The sequence below is a fragment of the Alternaria hordeiaustralica genome, assembly GCF_023758085.1.
Source record: "Alternaria hordeiaustralica strain BMP 2776 chromosome Unknown scaffold_14, whole genome shotgun sequence".
In the NCBI taxonomy this organism is placed as follows: Eukaryota; Fungi; Ascomycota; class Dothideomycetes; order Pleosporales; family Pleosporaceae; genus Alternaria; species Alternaria hordeiaustralica.
Genome location: NW_026056786.1, coordinates 530,297 through 548,452, shown reverse-complemented (window position 1 = coordinate 548,452; position 18,156 = coordinate 530,297). Strand labels below are relative to the sequence as shown.

General features: G+C 53.3%; 7 protein-coding genes across 7 annotated transcripts; 4 read left to right on the top strand and 3 right to left on the bottom strand.

The window, feature by feature from the left end:
• Nucleotides 1-526: 526 nt before the first annotated feature.
• On the top strand, nt 527-2,044 carry J4E84_007000 (uncharacterized protein; the record flags this gene model as incomplete). Its single annotated transcript, XM_049389587.1, has 3 exons — nt 527-573; nt 625-1,187; nt 1,239-2,044. 3 exons carry the CDS (start codon nt 527-529, stop codon nt 2,042-2,044), a joined length of 1,416 nt encoding a protein of 471 aa, XP_049242780.1.
• A 422-nt stretch (nt 2,045-2,466) lies between these two features.
• Nucleotides 2,467-4,841, bottom strand: J4E84_006999 (uncharacterized protein; the record flags this gene model as incomplete). Its single annotated transcript, XM_049389586.1, has 4 exons — nt 2,467-3,682; nt 3,730-4,037; nt 4,116-4,516; nt 4,562-4,841. 4 exons carry the CDS (start codon nt 4,839-4,841, stop codon nt 2,467-2,469), a joined length of 2,205 nt encoding a protein of 734 aa, XP_049242779.1.
• An 866-nt stretch (nt 4,842-5,707) lies between these two features.
• On the bottom strand, nt 5,708-6,651 carry J4E84_006998 (uncharacterized protein; the record flags this gene model as incomplete). The annotated part of the gene is made up of 2 exons (XM_049389585.1): nt 5,708-6,583; nt 6,643-6,651. 2 exons carry the CDS (start codon nt 6,649-6,651, stop codon nt 5,708-5,710), a joined length of 885 nt encoding a protein of 294 aa, XP_049242778.1.
• Nucleotides 6,652-7,339: 688 nt separating this feature from the next.
• Nucleotides 7,340-8,621, top strand: J4E84_006997 (uncharacterized protein; the record flags this gene model as incomplete). The annotated part of the gene is made up of 2 exons (XM_049389584.1): nt 7,340-7,747; nt 7,806-8,621. 2 exons carry the CDS (start codon nt 7,340-7,342, stop codon nt 8,619-8,621), a joined length of 1,224 nt encoding a protein of 407 aa, XP_049242777.1.
• Nucleotides 8,622-9,908: 1,287 nt separating this feature from the next.
• J4E84_006996 (uncharacterized protein) lies at nt 9,909-10,601 on the bottom strand (the record flags this gene model as incomplete). The annotated part of the gene is made up of 2 exons (XM_049389583.1): nt 9,909-10,487; nt 10,536-10,601. 2 exons carry the CDS (start codon nt 10,599-10,601, stop codon nt 9,909-9,911), a joined length of 645 nt encoding a protein of 214 aa, XP_049242776.1.
• Nucleotides 10,602-11,609: 1,008 nt separating this feature from the next.
• Nucleotides 11,610-15,459, top strand: J4E84_006995 (uncharacterized protein; the record flags this gene model as incomplete). The annotated part of the gene is made up of 4 exons (XM_049389582.1): nt 11,610-12,293; nt 12,340-13,848; nt 13,895-14,584; nt 15,049-15,459. 4 exons carry the CDS (start codon nt 11,610-11,612, stop codon nt 15,457-15,459), a joined length of 3,294 nt encoding a protein of 1,097 aa, XP_049242775.1.
• Nucleotides 15,460-17,037: 1,578 nt separating this feature from the next.
• On the top strand, nt 17,038-17,946 carry J4E84_006994 (uncharacterized protein; the record flags this gene model as incomplete). The annotated part of the gene is made up of 1 exon (XM_049389581.1): nt 17,038-17,946. The coding sequence occupies one exon, from the start codon at nt 17,038-17,040 to the stop codon at nt 17,944-17,946; it is 909 nt and encodes a 302-aa protein (XP_049242774.1).
• Nucleotides 17,947-18,156: the final 210 nt, after the last annotated feature.

The window sequence follows — 18,156 nt, the reverse complement described above, 5'->3', positions numbered from 1 at the left end:
GGACAGTAGCAAGAAGCCCAGCCTTAGGTCGACACTACGCCGCTTCCAAGGCTTATCAACACAGCAAGCGAAGGAACAGATACCTCTTCTGGCAGGCCGTCCACGAGTCCAAGAAAGCACAGTCACGAGCTTTAGTACGATACGAGATCAAGAAAAGGATGACGTCCACATCGCGGGCAATGCCCTGAGCTTGTGCAAACGGCCGGGTAGCGGGCATCGGGGTAATGCAGATCCCACATTTAGCCTACACCTTGACTTTGAACTTTCGTCGCGAGATGACCCGGTATCGATAACAGCCCCGCTATGCAACGCGCGACAGTTTACGCGTCGCCCGATGTAGGCTTTTTGGCAAGAAGCAACACCTTGGCTACTCTTCGCTTTGCTTCCTAACTCTTCTCTTCTCTCAGGTACGACCGAACAATCTGTAGAAACGCCACATCTCAACGACGCAGTCTCAAGTGCCATTGGACGGTAATTACCTTCGTATCGAACATACGTCACTCACGAGTCCCGATCGCGAAGTAATATGGGAAGCGCTGTACTGGATGCCAAGATGCCCTCCAAGGCCACAGTGTAAGCAAACGCGCATGTAAAACGACACAAGCCAATGCTAAGTCTATCTAGCGTGAAGGATGTCGACCTCAGTCAGATCTACTCGGAAAGCGTAGCAGCAAAGATCGTACAAGTCGCGCAACGCGGCCTCAAACAACCAGCTCCCTTACCGTCATACCCACACACCGTACCCCAGATTGGTCCCGACGCCGGCCGATACGAAGAGCGGGAAGCAGATTTCTGGACCTGCGGCTTCTTTCCAGGATGCATATACGCCCTCCTCGAACGCTCGATACGATATCCCCAGGCCGTTGATGTCCCAGAACATGTGCGGCCACAGATCCAAGATCAACTACTCAAGTTAGGACGTCACTATGGCGTCGCTGTCAACCAGATGTCAGGTCGAACAGATACCCACGACATGGGCTTCATCGTGCAGCCTGCGTTACAGAAAGACTGGGAGTTGACCGGAAACAAAGAGAGCTTACAATCTGTCGTCAACGCAGCATACGCGCTCGCATCGCGATACGATGACCGGGTGAAAGCGATTCGGAGTTGGGATGTTGCGATCAACGACCGTTACTCAATAACCGACATGTCGACAAATTTCCTTGTCATCATAGATAGCATGTGCAGTAAGCCTTCCACCCATGCACTTCTCCTCCCTACTTACCCACACATCCCAGATCTCGACCTCCTCTACTTCGTCGGCCACATCCAAAACGACCAAAAGCTAATCGACATCGCAACCCAACACGCCGACTCCATCATCCACGAAATCCTGCGACCAGACTTCTCCTCCTACCACCTCGTAAACTTCGACCCGCGAACCGGACAACCACAAGCCAAAATGACGAATCAGGGTTGGAAAGACGATTCGACGTGGAGTCGAGGCCAAGCCTGGGCGATAATGGGTTTTGCGCAGACGTATTCGTGGACGAAGGATATCAAGTATCTGGCGACAGCGATCCAATGCGCAGAGTACTTCTTGCGAAGGTTGAAAGAAGGAGAGGGGAAGTGGCATCACCCCATGGTCCCGTGTTGGGATTTCGATGCCCCACAAGATCACCCCGAGGAGCCGTTACGCGACGTTTCCGCGGGCGTGATAACAGCGAACGGTCTCCTTATCATCCACCAAGCACTCCAGTCCCTCTCTTCAACCACGACAGCGCAACTCCCTTCTAGCAACGCCACCAATTTCCTCGACATCGCACTGCAGATAGTATCCCAGACTTTAGACATGTCGTACGACTCTGATCTAGCATCTTTCGAACTCCCCACCAAGAGCATGGTCAATGGGAACAGCGTGAACGGCGCAGTGGTAGCATCAGAGCTGAATATCAAGGAGTCAGGATTTGAGTGTATACTAAGGAATAGCACGACGAATTGGAATGAGCATGCGCATATGAAGTATGCGGATCATGGGTTGGTGTATGCGGATTACTATCTTTTGGAATTTGGGAATAAGCTTTTGAGGGCGGGGTTGCTGTGATGGGTGTTGGGGCGTTGGGATGAGTAGTCTTTGGCGAGGAAACATGTTGAAGTGAAGCAAGGCTGCGCTGTCTGCTTGAGGTTTTGACGTGCGTTTGCTGTGAGTGAGCATGTGTCAGGACTGTATGAAGGAAGCTAGCATATGAGAGAATCAGTATGTGAGAAAAGTGGGTAAGAGTCAAAGAACGTGTGGTTGGATTTCTTTTGCGTGCGTGACGAAATGAGCGTAATGCGTAAGGCGCGGTAGTGTATATACAGCGATGTCAAGCGAGTGTGGGTATGTATATGCAGCAGCATAGAAAGAGTGTGATAGTGCAAGTGTGCACAAACGTGAAGAGAGACATGTACAAGAAGAATGAGCGGAAAAGTGCGCAGTAGCCAACAAACAGCAGGAACGATACCTAGCCGGTCATCGTCACTGGCTTACACAGTGACATACTCCATGATAACCGAAGTCACGACCGTAGTTTGTGGGTCAGCGGGCGCGGTAGGCTCAGGCGCTTGCTCTGAGACGGCCGGCGCGCTAGAAACCTCTGGTGTAGGAGTAGGGGTAGATGAGATGGCCGGCGCGCTGGAAGCCTCGAGTGAGGTCGCAGGGGTAGGTGTAGATACGGCCGGGGTAGAAGCACCCAGTGTCACATACTGCGTAATGACCGACTCCAAGAGCGTCGTTGCAATCTGGGGACCCGCACCGCCAGCATCAGGAACGACCTCTGGAACAGGAGCCTTCTTCCACTCAAACTCGCCAGACTCAGCGTTGTAAGATCCGCTCGACTGGTCGGCAGGGAGAGTCGAGTTGGTGCCGTCAGGTCCAGGTCCGTTGTACACGGGCGGGTTGCCTTCGATGTCGTCTTTGTATTCGACATCGCCGTTCCAGATCGGCACCTCGCTGTCGGACTCTGGGATGCTGACTGGCACGCTGAATACGGTGACATTCAAGCCCTTGGGTGGCTTGTTTCGTGGGATCTCGCTGAAGTCCAGAGCTTGGATGCGCCAGCTGAACTTCTCTTTGAGATAGGCCTGTACTGTTTCTTTGTCCAGGCTCTTGAGCTCGCCGGCCGCGTGCTTCTGTGCGAGCTTCTCAGTCAGACCGATGTTACCCGTAACGATGTTTGAGGAGCTCATTCGCGGAGAAGACAGGGTGGCGAGCTGACCAACGTAGTTGGGGTCTGTGGGCCAGTCGATGGGGTTGGTGCTGGGCTCGCCAAGGAAGGCGCGAACGGCGTAGGATACCTTGATGTCGGTCGGCATGTTAACTTCGCACTGCCAGTCGGTAGCCTGGACCGTGCGGTTGATGCTGCCTCCGCCTGGAGTCGGGAACGTCGCATTGACTGTCGCATTGGTCTCGCTCAGGCCTTGAGTCTGGGCCTTGTACAACTGATTGATGGACGATGTCAGTGTCGCATTGCTGGGGTTGTTTTCGAGTTCGGGGTAGGTGTATCCAAAAGAGGTCCAGTTGCGGGAAGTGGTTGCAGTCCACATGTCGCCAAGGGCGTTCATGTGGAACGGTGCGAGTGGCGAAGCAGTACCAAGAACGCTACCGCTGGCGACAGCGAATGAACCCATACGCTGCTCGGCGTCCTCAACCCAGGTGTCGGGGTAGCGAGTTTGGTACATAGATATGATCCGATCAATGTTACTACACACGGTTAGCATTACTCTCAACATGACGTTCCGAGGACTTACCAGTGATGGAACCAGAAGATGGGGTCGAATGCCGAAACCTCCACTATGCCCATGTGACCCAATCCGAAGACGGTATGCAGACCATCGTGTAGAGTCTCGAAGTTTCCGATCTTGCCACCGTTCGCCTTGTTGCTCACTTGGCTGAAGGGTTGGTACGTCGTCAACAACTTGTAGAGCATATCGCGGAGATTTGGCTGCTGTTTGCCAACTCGATCGTTAACCTCGCTGTTACGGCTGGTGGCATTGGCAGCGTGTGGATCAGCTGGGTACCGAATAGTGTGGTTCCAGTACTTGAACTCAAATTCGCTCTGCTTATGTGTCAGCAGCCAAGTTCTTCAGGATGATACCTTCATCGGGGAGCGTAGATATATAGAATTGAGACGTACCAGGGGAGCGAAGTCATCATACTTCAGAGGATGGAAGTCGTATTTGTACAGAGGGTTGGGAATATACCCTGTGGTCCCATTGGGAAACGTGACAGTAGCCGTGAGGCAACGCACGTTTTCAGGAATGACACCCTCTTCACTGTTTGGCGGATCCATCGCCCAGTCCCAGTAAGGAAGGCGAACTCGGTTTGCAATATCCAAGGCCTTCTTACGGGCTTCACCAATGGGATACTCATTGGCAACGTCGACCGCGCGATCATGGAGAACCTGCTCAAAGAGCGCGAGATAGGGCCGGTGCCATGGGCCGAACATGCTGGAGCCATGAGGACAATATCCCATCATCTCATGACCAGCTGTTCCGTTCACATTGTCCCACTTCTGGAATGGCACTCCGTGTATCCCTAGAGATGTTAGTTAAGCCTCTGATAAGAACATTAATTCCATACCTGCGACCTGGAAGTAAGAGATCTTCTGATCCTGGTCCATAGCCTGAAAGCGAGCAAACGCCTGGATAAAGATGTTCCATAACTCCGTGTCTTTCTGCAATTCACGGAGTTCCTGTCGGGGATGTACTCCAGTTCCCTGGACTCCGACAACGCTGAAGTAGCTGTCATCTGCCTTTGCAACTCCGCATGAAGGGCCATTGGTGGAGTTGGACACAGCTTGTACGCTTGCCAGTAACGAGAGTGTGGTAGCCAGACCAGTGAAAGAAAAGAGTGATTTCATGTTGGCCAACCGGTAGCGAATGAAGATGATCGTCAAGATCTGAACGAATGGAAGCTGCAACAAGTTGCGAACGAAAAGAATGAATGTCACTAGGACTGAAAGAGAGACTGGGCAAGCGATGCTGTGATGGGATTCTGGATGGACATGATGCTGTATATAATATGTCCGTAAAATGAACGGCTGATGGCACAATCCACTGCCCCGCTACCTGTAAGTGACGTACCGCGTTGTAGTACCGGCACTTCATGCGTAAAACATCCACCAGCTGTCAAAAGGCAGGTGCAGCAGCGTGTACGCCGTTGTTGCTCGGTGCATCCTTGCATGTAGGATGATGTTCGAAACATGTTTGGTTTCTTCGCATGAACGTGCCAAGGACGGAGGAGCACGACGTATGGACCATGAACACAAGAAAATCAGAGTCCTGTAGCGTATTGTCGGGCTTCATTGGGGATCTAGTACCGGCGTTCATGATCTCTGTATAACCGCGCTTGACCGTTGACTTAGTCGTCCTAGCCAAGACGCAGCATAGACAAATGAGTATCTTGGGGATGTCTTAGCCCTACCACCTAGTCGAGAATCCCATGTCGGCACGAGCGGGCCATCTTCGATCGGTGCAGTATACTGATTGTGGCTGTGGCGTGGGGAAGCTGTGTGATGTTGATTGTGTGAGATGGCAGGGCTGCGGCACAGACCACCACGGCATGGTGCGACGCTCACAGAGAGCAAATTGACGAGCAACCGAAATTCAGGCACCTATCAACCCGGATGTGACGGCCTGGAATGGTCGATGCGACGAAAAAATGTCGGCACGTAGCGATTGCTAACCGGCAAAAATGGTGTTATTGCGATTTTGCGGGGGATGTGCTTCATACACTTTCCATAGTGTCGGGAGGCATGGAGTCATCGACATCACGCGCTGTCAAAGTGCGTTTCGTGTCCTTGAGCTGTTTCGCCTGGCTACTCTTTCTCTTTCTCGAGCCTGCACTATCAGATGCGATGTGCAATCTTGCCCACTTTTTGACTTTCTTGAAAACTTCGAGTACTGGCACTGGGAGCCCGCCCAGCTGAGCAGCTGATACACCATTGCTTCTCGTCAAGACATCAATAGTCGTTCGAGCCCGTGTGATGGCCGGGTTCAGAGATTGGCCAAACACGGTGTCACCGAACGATGTCAACGCAATGTTCCTCAGAAGCAGAATGTCGCCAACTTTGATGCTCTCTAGTGTCTGCAGTAGTTGGTTTTGAATATGGTTTTGTTCGTTGTTGGACTCTCGGAGTGGGCGCAGCCAGAACGTGACCTTGAAGTCTGAGCGTGTATCATCCGCAACGATGATCTCCCATAGATTCATCTTGTACCCGCCCTTCCGAACGAAGACTTCTTTTTGTTCCGGAGTCGCTGTCACAACGCATAAGAAGTTCGGTGTTGGGGTTTGCGGGTAGATCTCCCGTAGACGTTGTGCGTTAGGTAACAGTCCAAGAGGCGTGATACTCATCTTGGGCGCGACTTTGACGAGTAGTGTATGCTCATCGACTTTGCTTGGGCTGTCAAAGTCCGATAGAGTAGTTCCGAAAGAAGTAGTCAAGAAGGATGATGAGCTGACGCTCTTATCCGTTATACCGTCTGGTAGGACCTGAGACGACAGGAGCGTATCGTGGAAGACGAGCGAATGCTCAAGATAGCCAGGTGTGGCGATTGACGTATCCTCAAAGGCGATAGAGGTGTCCAGGTGGGTTGTATCTTCCTGTAAAAACGACATATACCGACCCACGTTGGGCAGCGAAACATCTGATATGTCTTGACCTCGAACATTTCCTGGAAGAAAAGGTTGTGACCATCCAGTCTGGAGACGAAAGTTCTTGAAAGGCAGTCCGCGCCACTTTAAAGACGGCGTGGATTCATTTGCAGGTGTAGAGACACTTGTTGCTGCATCAAAGGGACGGCAATCCTCGACTGCCAAAAGTGTGTCCTCGTTAAACTCTAGATGGTTGCGCAAAGGCGCTCCATTGAGCATCTTGAGCCGCATCTTACGCGACTGACGCGTCTACGCGTACGTGATGGATCGGCGCGTACGCGATAGAAGTCATGGGAACAGCGTCGTTCTTCGAAGTATACTAGCGTAGGATGTGTGCGAGGGTTATGTAGAGCCGAGTAGAGAGAAGTCGGAGAATGTGAGGATGTCCGGGCCTCGTCCAACAAATCCGAAGCTGGAGGCATAATCGTCGCCTAATCTGATAACGCGAGGTCCGAAAGCCGAAGCAATTCACCGAGACAAGAAAAGCAACATAAGAGGCGGTCAGCTTCCGTCTGAACTCCCGTAAGACGTCGACTTCGACTTCGGTGATATTCGATAATTATTGTTCGTTAGGCAACAACGGCCGTGAACGGGCGTGAAAGACATCATCCAAGTACCAACCACTCCGTAAGCGTCGGCGTCACCGCGCGCCCACATTCCGCGGCCTTGGCGATCTAATCGCCGCATCTGATATAAAGATACGCAATGGCACCTTCCAAGACGCCCCACCGGCCGATAAACGCCTACCGAGTGCCTGCCATGTTGCGCAACCTGTCCTACAAGCTGACCTCAGCACTTTCGTCGTCGGAAGTCCCTACGTTGGCCAAGGACAGCGACGAATTCACCAAAGCGAAGAAGACGGAGGAGTTGTTCCCGACCACCGACCCCGCGGTAGATGGCGACGACTGCCTGCACGACTGCGCTAGTTGCAGTATCAAATACCCGCGCAAGTTCGAGATTGATGAGACGGAAGAGCTGTATGGACACGTGAAGGGATGGAGTACGCATTTGATTGTCGCGACGGGCAAGACGGATTGGGTGCGCGATGTCGCAGACGAGAAGGGCAGCATCATGGAGGCGGTTGACAGGGGCGATGCAAAGCCTAGCAATGGGGTGAGTTTGGAGATATGCTACCGTCAGGTTGTGTCGAGTGCGAGCTAATTGGGTACAGAAACTCATGTTATCCGCCTCTAATATGCCCGTCCCAGACCACTCGGATCACAGTTCCATGGTACTACTGCTACCATCATGGCAGTTCATAGACAACGTCACACCTGCGAACATCCCCGAACTTATCACCGACTACATCAACCCCGGTCCTACGAATAACACCCCATTGCGCCCACGAAAAACCGCCGAGCTACCACCTTCAGAAAAGCCGGAAGAGACTTCTTCCGCCGACGCCGACGCGCCCTCCTCCATACCCCCGTCGATACCCGCACCCCAACTCAAAGCCCGACCATGTCCACACAAATACCTCATCTTAATGTGCAGTCAGAAGACACGAGACGCACGCTGCGGCCAGTCCGCTCCTCTTCTACAAAAAGAGTTCTGTCGACTGCTACGACCATTGGGATTATACCGTGATCTACATGACGAGCGACCGGGCGGCGTAGGAATATACTTCATAAGCCATGTTGGCGGCCACAAGTTCTCGGCAAACGTCATGGTCTACCGACACTCTTCAGTCGTCACACGGCCCGAGAGCGCGAATGGCACTGCCAATGGACATGCCAATGGTGCGGAGAAGCGGCTCGCGGACCTGAAGCTTGAAGATGATAATGGACAGGAGGTTCTGCTGGATGCTAATAAGGAGCAGGAGGCAGAGGGTAATGGTGAGGCTGCGCAATGTATATGGTTGGCAAGAGTGAAGCCGGAGGATTGTGAGAATATTATTAAGTACACGGTGCTGCAAGGGAAGGTGGTGAAGCCGGAAAGGCAGTTAAGGGGTGGATTTGATCGGTGCAAACAGCTAGCTAGTTGGTAATCGGTTGTGAAGCACTGCCGTGTCCTCCAGCTCAGGCGCTGTCTGAGTCCCAGGCAACTCATATGGTGTTTCCTCCACGTCCTCTGATATAGTCCCACGACCCTCATCGTTTGCACCTGCCGACTTCTCGCTTTTGTTGCTATCTGGATGTCTCCGGCGAATCCAGTACATCGCGATGAATATGGTGCCAACGATTGTTAAACCGCCCAAAACGCCGCCTATTATCGCACCGATATCAAGGGAGTAAATTCCGGGTTCGTTGACGGAGGACGACGAGCTGTCATCGAAAGTCGCAGAGTCACCATAGGTCGGCGTCGCACTCGTTTCTTGAGGCCGTGAGTATGCATCGCTAGAGTCGGATCGGTCGGTTGTTATGGTGACAGTCTTGAAAAGAGGTGGTATTACGACTGTAGAATATGGTCCTGCGGATTCTTTGACGGTTTCTGTTACGGTTTCCGTCACAGGCTCCCACAAGTCGCCGGTGTTGGGTGTTATCTTAAGCGTGCGGATGCCTGATGAAGGGGTCCAGTAAGAGTAGGATTCCTCTTAATTGTTAGATTGTAGACCAGTAGCAAGATGACCAAAGTACATACCGTCTCCATCTCAGCTCGTCGCGGTCGGTGTCTCAACGGCAGCGAGTGACTTTTACGAGCAGAAAAGAGGTACCTAAGACAACTCTAACTAGGTAGAAGATTGCATAGTTATGGTTCCTGTACACAGCCCCTTTCAATGAAAACGTCGATGTAACACTAGAAAGCAGCATTGCGGTTGTGTCACAACCTGTATCAGCATGGTACAGTGCAGCGCGTAGAACCTGCGCGAATGACTTAACCAAAGGCCCCGTAGTACAGAATACGTACGTACTGGGGTATATACAAGGTTAGGCTCGATATGCAATGAATCACGCGCATACGGGAAGATACATGTTCAACTCGAACATAACATGGGGTATCATTTGTGGTATATCGCTTGACCATGCGTCTATGGTGTCTGTCTGTCGGCTTTATGTGGCCCGTGGTCCTCAAGATGGCAAGCAATTTTCGATCTTTCCAAGTATTGTGACTTCGCAGCGTGCTCCCCATCGATATGCCGGTCATGATCGACCTTGCTCGACGAAATCAGTCGAGCATTCTGGGCCGCCAACTCGTACTGATTGTCCATAGAAGGGCTCCACGCGTGACGATGGCAACTTCCTGTAGGGTCTTGATCATCACGAAAAAGCTGTGAGTGACTTTTGAATCGCTTGTGATCGCACGACTTGTTGTATGTGCACATACGCGTCTCTCATCAGCCCGCGGCCTCCTTGACCATGCCACCTGGATTGGGCGCTTCGTCGATAAATTGCGGCGGTGCAGTATCGTCCAACATGAAGTTTGGCACACCTGACGATTCTCCAATACCCTCAAAGTCGACTTCGTCACCTAGTGCCTCCAGCTCAGCATCCAGCTCCGACTCGTCCACGTCTTCCGGTACGTCGTAGCTGCGGCTTATAGCGTCTTGTATATCGTTGCCCATATCCATGAGATCCGCCATCTCGTCTTGCAGCTTGTCGATCTTATCGATGTTGACCTTGCCGTATTGCTTCCGTAGCTCTTTTGTCGTTGTCTTCATAGCGTCGATGGTAGTCATTGTGTTCTTGAGGTTGTCTTGCATCATACCAGCCTGCTCCATATTCCACGACTGCGCCTGAAGCTGGTCGCGCTGCGCTTCGTATTGCTTCCGCTGCTGGAGGACTTTGAGGGCTTTTTGCTTGATGGCGGTTTTGCCGGGACCGTCGCGCATCTTGGCGAGCTTCTGCTGGTAGGTGGACAGCTCAGCGTTGAGCTTGGCGAGCTTGACGTCGAGACTTTCTATGCGCGTGTCGACCTGAGCGCGTCAGTATTGGAAGGGTGTTGCCTAACGGATGGAGCCTACATTGGATATGGCGCTGTTGAGCGTGGGCTTGGGCGCGGTGCTCTTTGCTCCAAATAAGCGGTTCATGTTGGTGAAGGGATATGTGGGTTACCGGCCGGAGAGTCGCGATATGCAGCCGAGGGGAGAGGACAGGCGTGGAGTGTGTTGGCAGTGTGGGGTGAATGGCAGGCACCGAACGGTGGTCGTAGCTCCGGCAGTTCCCGCTAACGTCATCGATCGTCACGTGGGCGCTAGCGATCGCACCCTGAGATGTCCAAGCAGGATTGCCATACATTGGAGTGTCCCATGCCATGGCAATTGCCGACATTGACGAGCTAACAAAAGCAAACATAGTACACGGTGAAGCAATACATTAACAGCTATTTACAATGGAGTCAAACGAACTTTCTCGCAGGCGGATGCCGGCATGCGATGCCAGATGCAAGATGCACCAAACCATCACACTGTTGAAGATGCTACATAACCATGACATTCTCCAGCATGCGCGGCTTTCGCGCCATCAGCACTAGCTCGCATGCTTATCTGAGCAACCGCTGGGTCCCAAACTTGTAATCACATACAGCTGATAGTCTTCCCTGAAATCGACATGTCCTGGTTAATATCAGGGAGGTGCAAGTGATCTGCACCCTGGCACGCTATCCGTACTACGCAGCTTCTAGCCTTGCCTGTCACCACCAAACCCAACAATACCCACAACACTCCGACTCGGGAGACACAGACGTTTTCGCAGCCTGTATCTGTAACGACGCCGCGCAACAGTCGGTGCATGGGTTGATCTAGAGCCTCGCGCGCTTTTCGTTTGCCATTGCCTTCCCCGCGGCCTCGTTCGCCTAAGGTACCTGTCCCACCTGTGCAACACAGCCCAAGCCACGAACACGCGCCCTCTGTCTCACTCGAGTCGCTCTGCTAACCAGCCCGCCGCCGTGTCCAGCTTTGCACGGCGTGTCCTTCTATGACGCATTGGTCGCCGCAGTAAATCTACGCATGTGCCCCACGCTGCTGCACACGCTCTCGAGTGCCTCGCCCGACCCTTCCCCTGCCCCGCCCTTGTAGCCGCAAACCACCGCAACCACCATGTTTTGGCGCTTCGGCGGGTACGCGCAGCTGTCGTCGCTCGACAGCATCCTCGACAAGCCCGACGTCACCGTTGAGGAGCTGCTCGACGAGTCGGATCTCATACAGGAGCTCAAGCAGCAGAACTCGAAGCTGATAGAATACCTTCGCGATGAGAATGTCTTGGAACGCCTGCTGCGCTACGTTATCGCCGCCAGACCCGACCTGCCCCCCGACGACGACACCGGAGGAGAGCCTGCGCACGAGGCGAGGAGTCCCAGTCGGACGGGCTTCTTCGGCAAAGTCAGGGCGCGCTCGACATCGACCACCAAGTCCGATGCGGGCGATAGCGAAGAGACCAAGGAGGAGCGACAGCGCATGAAGTACGCCTATGTGTCGTGCGAGATCTTATCGTCCGAAGTATGGTCCATATCCGAGGCGGTCCTCGAGAACCAGGACACCTTGCGACAGTTCTGGGCCTACATCAAGCAGCCTGCGCCGCTCGACCCCGTCCAGGCTGGCTACTTTACCAAGGTCAACGAGTCGCTGCTCGACCGCAAGATGGAGGAGATGCTCGACTTCTTCAAGTCATTGGACAATGTTGTAACAGACATGTTGCAGCACGTCGACTGCCCTGTCATCATGGACCTGCTGCTGAAGATCATCAGCCTTGAGAAGAGCGAGGGTGGACAGGGCATTGTTGACGTAAGTCGCCACATACACGCTTGATGGCATAACTAACAGACTCCAGTGGCTGCAACAACAGAATCTCGTTCCCCGCCTGATATCATTCCTCGCCCCCGACCAGTCGACTTCCACACAAACGTCAGCTGGCGACTTCCTCAAGGCAATCATCACGATATCCGCAAACGCTACCACGCAAGACCAGTCCGTCATCGGGCCTAACGAGCTTACGCGCCAGCTTGTATCCGAACAATGTCTGAAACAGCTGATCGATTTTATGCTGCAAGGCGGCAACCCGCTGACAGTCGGTGTGGGTATCATCATCGAGGTTATCAGAAAGAACAACTCCGACTATGATTTGGAGAATCAGATTGGGCCGGTACCCAAGAACTCAGACCCCATCTACCTGGGAACACTGCTTCGCCAATTCGCCAACCACATCCCGCAGTTCATGGAGCTGGTTAATAGCTCAAGCCAGATCGTGACACAGCGCGATGGCAGCACTACAAAGAAAAAGCGAGAGCTTAAGACTGCCTTTGGCGAGAAGATCGAACCGCTTGGATTTGATCGGTTCAAGACTTGTGAGCTGATGGCCGAGTTGCTGCACTGCAGTAACATGGCTCTGCTCAACGAACGGGGCAGCGAGGCTGAAGTCAGGAGGCGGGATGCCGAGCGGGAACGTCTCAAGGCTGACGGCAAATTGACTTCAGCGATTTCCGGCAACCCAGGCGATTTCTCCACCAGTGTTGATAGCCAAGGCTTCCACCACGCGCGCGCCCCATCTATGGACTCTCCTGCAGAGATAAAACCTCTACATGTACAGAACAGTTCGGAAGACGACTTTGAAAAGGTTGTCGCGCCGGAAGTTGCTGTCGAGGAGGCCAAAGATACGGCAACGGAGAAAGAGCAGATTGGAGAGCCATTGGAGCCTTCGCCAAAGCTGCCGCCCAGAGATGCGCCGCAGGAATCGTCCGCTGCCAAGACTACAGGCGACGATGGCGAGTTTGTTGATGAGCCTCTAACACCGCCCAAAGACGCTGCAGCACCTGCTGAAAAACCTACATCTCCACCTAAGCCTGCAGATGATGCCGAGTCACCTACGTCAGCCGGCCTGAGTGCCAAGGTCGATGAGCTTGAACTGGATACCGACACCGTTATGAACGACCGTCAGGAACCGACAGAGCCTGCGAAGACCGAGAAGTCGGAAACCGATGTCAAGACCCCGCCATCCCTTCTGACACAGCAGCTCAATCAGACCTCGGATACCACCACTGCTGAACAAGCCGAGAGTCTTTCACCTCATCCAGACGACAAACCAGCGCCTTTGTTTGCGGGTAAGAACCGCAAGACTGAAGCCGAACCAGCCAGCATTGACACCTCGCGCTTCACCGCACCGGTAGCAGGATCAGATCTTTCGGAGATAACTCCTATCGATGAGTCTCAGAGCGTGCGTTCGGTGGTATTCGGCAGTGCAGAGGATGCTGCCGGCTTCGAGATTGACATTGACGGTACGCCTGTTGTTGGCGACTTGCTGAAGATCACATTCGTTGAGAACAAAGTTGTACCAACGATACTGGTAAGCCCACTCGATTTCTTTCAGTGATTTATGCTAACATTTTCAGGACTTCTTCTTCCGCTTCCCGTGGAACAACTTTTTACATAACGTAGTATACGACGTCGTTCAGCAAGTCTTCAACGGCCAGATGGACCGTGGATACAACCGTCAGCTAGCGATTGACCTCTTCGACAACGGAGGAATTACCGAGCGCATCATCAAAGGACAGCAGGAGAGCGACAAATCGCATCAAGAAACGTCCATGCGACTAGGATACATGGGTCACCTCACCCTGATCGCAGAAGAGGTGTTGAAGTTTACAGAGCGACATACAGACGAAGTCTTGTCGCAGATGGTCCTAGAGAAGGTCCACGCTCAAGAGTGGGTGTATTATGTGGAGCATATTCTGGCCGAGACGCGAGAGCGCGACAACGCCATCCTCGGAGGCGTACGACCCGACATGAGCGTCGGGCCCAGACAGGCTGTTCTCAACGCCGTCAACGCAGCAAACAACAACTTTGGAGGCGATAGTGGCGGGCTCTCCAATGCAAGCCTCGCCAACAACGGCAACATAGGCCTCGACAGCATGGAGCTCACCAATGCTGGTGACACTGAGGGTGGTGGGTACACCTTCAGCGGAGGCTCCTTGCTTAGTGGCTTTACTAACTCGAGTGACGAAGAAGACGAAGACATGGACGATGTCGACACCGAGAGAGAGCGGGAACAACGACAGGGACCTGTCGACGACTCCGAACAAGTGGGTGAAATCTCATTTGACGATGCTGATATGGACTATCGATAAGTCCATGGCCCCGAGCATACACACTATACCACGAATGTTTCCCGCCCTTGGTGCGTTTCCTTTTCTTATACTTGTTTGTATCATGAGCGGGAACGGACAGACGGCTCGCATGCTAGATCTATGGGCCTATCATCATCCTTTCTGTACATACATTCCTTGCGCCATCCGACAGGGTGTATGATACATGTAGTAATACGCATCGTGAGATGTGGTTTCCTCTCATCTCCTTTGTGTGATGTACCACTGGATGATTGGGCTTCATTGATCTGGTATGGTGTCCTCTTTCCTCCTCGTTTCCATTTGCTTGTCTCCCTTTGTTCACCCTTTCTCTGTAAATTCCGAATTGCTTGCGTTCCATCTCCGCCCTAACGAGTCATCGTATCTTTTCATTGACCAGCTCCACTAACACCCTCTTACAGCCCAGCATCCCACCGCCCCTCCAGATTCCCCCATCGCGCGCCCGCCGCCAATTTGCCCTCCGCCTCGCCCAACGCAAAGCGCAACTCGAATCAACGCGCGAAGCAGAGGAAGACCCAGACGACCCTTCCGCCCCAAAAACCCAAGAACAAGAAGAACGCGAAGGACATCAGCGCTTCGCACGCATGTTCGAAGGCATCGAAGACTCTTCCGACGACGACAGTCTGCACAGTATCGAAGGCATGGGAGAGGATGAGGAAAGCATACTCGGCCGCATTGAAGTTGAGGGCCAGGAAGTGGGCAGGCGGAGTCCAATCAAAGTGGCTAGTCCCGAGAAGGTGAGTAGTCCGGAGTTGGAGCGGGGCCCGAGTGGTGGGGAGGGTAAGGAGGAGGAGAGGAGGGTTGTGGTTTAGTATGTTGTTGATGTGTTTATGAATGTGGTTGGTGGGTAAGGCGCGGGCTTCATCAGCGGTATCGTTGATGCGTGTTGTTCGATGTCGCTGTTGATGGGCATTGCAAGGATTCATGTAGGTTTACGCGATGGATTGGCATGATGTATGTAGTAATGCATGGTTATGAGATACCCCCTTCGATCTGTCTCTTGGGATATTGTACTTTACGTTGAGCTTGAGCACCTAATATAGCCGCAACATGATGATGTCGTTGGAAAAGTTTCCACTTTGATCTCGCATTGTATCGAAGACGAGGCAGGTACGACGTTGGCGAACACTACCTTCCCATTGAGACGCTCACGTCATGTGACTTGGCGACACGCTAAGTAGATCCTTAGCGCGTCCGTCATCCACCCTTCCCTACCATCAACACTCACAAACTCCACACACAAATCCCACACCACACCACCACGATGTCCACGCAACCCGCCCCTCCCCGCCCTTCAAACGACCACCGCCGCACCTCCGGCGCCCCCAAACGCCAATCCATCCTCCCAAAACCCTCTTCCATCTTCCTCGACACCACCGTCCTCATCGCGCAGCACGCACAAATCACCGGCACACACCCCGTCACAATCGGCCCTAATACCGTTTTACACCCACATAGCAAACTCAGCAGCGCAGTCGCACCTGTGGTCCTCGGTGAGGGCTGTGTGGTTTTTGAACGCGCGAAAGTGGGTGTTGGTATGGGTGCCGAGGGCGATGCTGAGGGGAAGAGAGGGAGTATGGCACCTCCTGCAAGGGGCAGTGGGAGTGTGAGGGAATCTATGCGCAGTGAGGGCACGGTGTTGGGTAGGAATGTGGTTGTTGATTCTGGGGCTGTGGTTGAGGCGGCGGAGGTGGGTGAGGGGAGTGTGGTTGAGGTTGGTGCTGTGTTGGGGAGGGGGAGTATTATTGGGAGGGTATGTATACTTTCCATGATTTGGTTCGCATTCGAGGAGTTTGGGCTAACATGTTTGTAGTACTGCACTATATCGGCTTCTTCGGTTATACCGCCTTATACCCGCTTGCCAGATTATACGGTCGTGTATAGCGGGAACCAACAAAGAGTGGATCGGACGCTGCAATTGCGACCGGAGATTCTGGAACAGAAGATGGCGGTGCATGCGAAGCAGCTGGATATGTTTAAGAAGCTTATTCCCAATAATATTGCGAAGTGGTCCTGAAGGAAGGGCGTACTCGGGTCTACGCGCTATCCTTCGGACTCCAGACGAGACGAGCTTCGACACAACGCCTCGACGACATTCTTACACAATGTTCGGCCTACAGCGGTTCGAGGGGTGAAACAGTTTTGGGCAGTGAAAGCAAGGGTTCTCCGCGAGACTCGGCGCTGGTTGCCTTGTGAAAGCTATGGATAGTCATAGCAGAAGCAATGGCAGCAGGCTTTCACCGACTAGTGGGCCCTCTGGGACTTTACAATCTCCTCTCTGATTGTATATATACGAAGCACCTCCACCGTTCACGACAAGAACCACCACCAGAACCACCACACCATTTGGCTGTACGATCACTCGCAATCAACCAGCACCACCAACGACAATGCCTCTCTACACAACCAAATCAGCCTTCCTCGCTTCGGACATGAAGGCATGTCCTATGCCGCCCTCCGACCCCTCCTGTCCTATCTGCCGCGAAGATCTTCAGCCTCAGGAGCCAGAAGCCTTATCCGCGGGCCCTTCAGGCGAAGTCGCACAGAACGGCGCCACTGTCACTGCCAGCTCCGCCGAAGACAACGACCCCATCGCCGCCAACAGCGCACCCGCTGAACCAAACGAAGATCACTCCCCCGTCAAGGTCACCTGCTGCAACAACATATTCGGCCGCAGCTGTCTAGAAGCCTGGCTCACTAGAGGAAACAGCTGTCCATTCTGTCGCGCCGAGTTTTTCCCCTCGCACACTGTACCAACGGAAATGACATTCGAATGGTTTGCTCAACTCATTGAAAGAGCAGAAGCTCGAACTGACGCGAGGTTGGAGGCAGCGAGAGCTCGATACACAGAGGGCATGACGGCGGCGACAGCTCGGTTCACAGAGGGCATGGTAGCTCGATACATACAGCGCATGGAGGCTGCGGCAAGTGGCATTACAGGCATACGTAGAAGGGACCTGCGTACGCTTGAGGCTCTGCAGCAGGCGGGTCCGGATGTGGGATTGCCGACCCGGGATGACGCTGAGGATGAGTCTGAGTTGTCCTCTGAGTACGAGTCGGAGGATGAATCTGATTCAATGCCCGAGCTAGAGCCGTTGGATGAAATGGAAGGGTACCACTCGGAGTCTGGGTCTGTTCTGAGCGAAGGCGAGGATGACGAGTCTGAGTTTGAGGATGAGGATGAAGATGAGGATAGCGGTGATGAGGACGGAGGGGGCGATGGACCCCCGGAGGGACCTGGATCTGGAGGCGCGGCTTGTGTTAGGTGCGCTCATACAGGTGCTTCAGTGCGAGCCTAGAGTGGCGTCGCTGGAATAACGAGTGTAGAACAAGGTTTCGAGAGACTGGGAAAGATGACGTATTATTCATCCTTCCTGATTGCGTTTCTTATAGTCATCCATGAATGACCATGTCGAAGTAACACTTGCTTCAACTATTACAAGTCCAGCATCCATTATACTCATCCCCTGACTTTGCACGTCTTCCTCTACCAACGTACCTATGCGGCT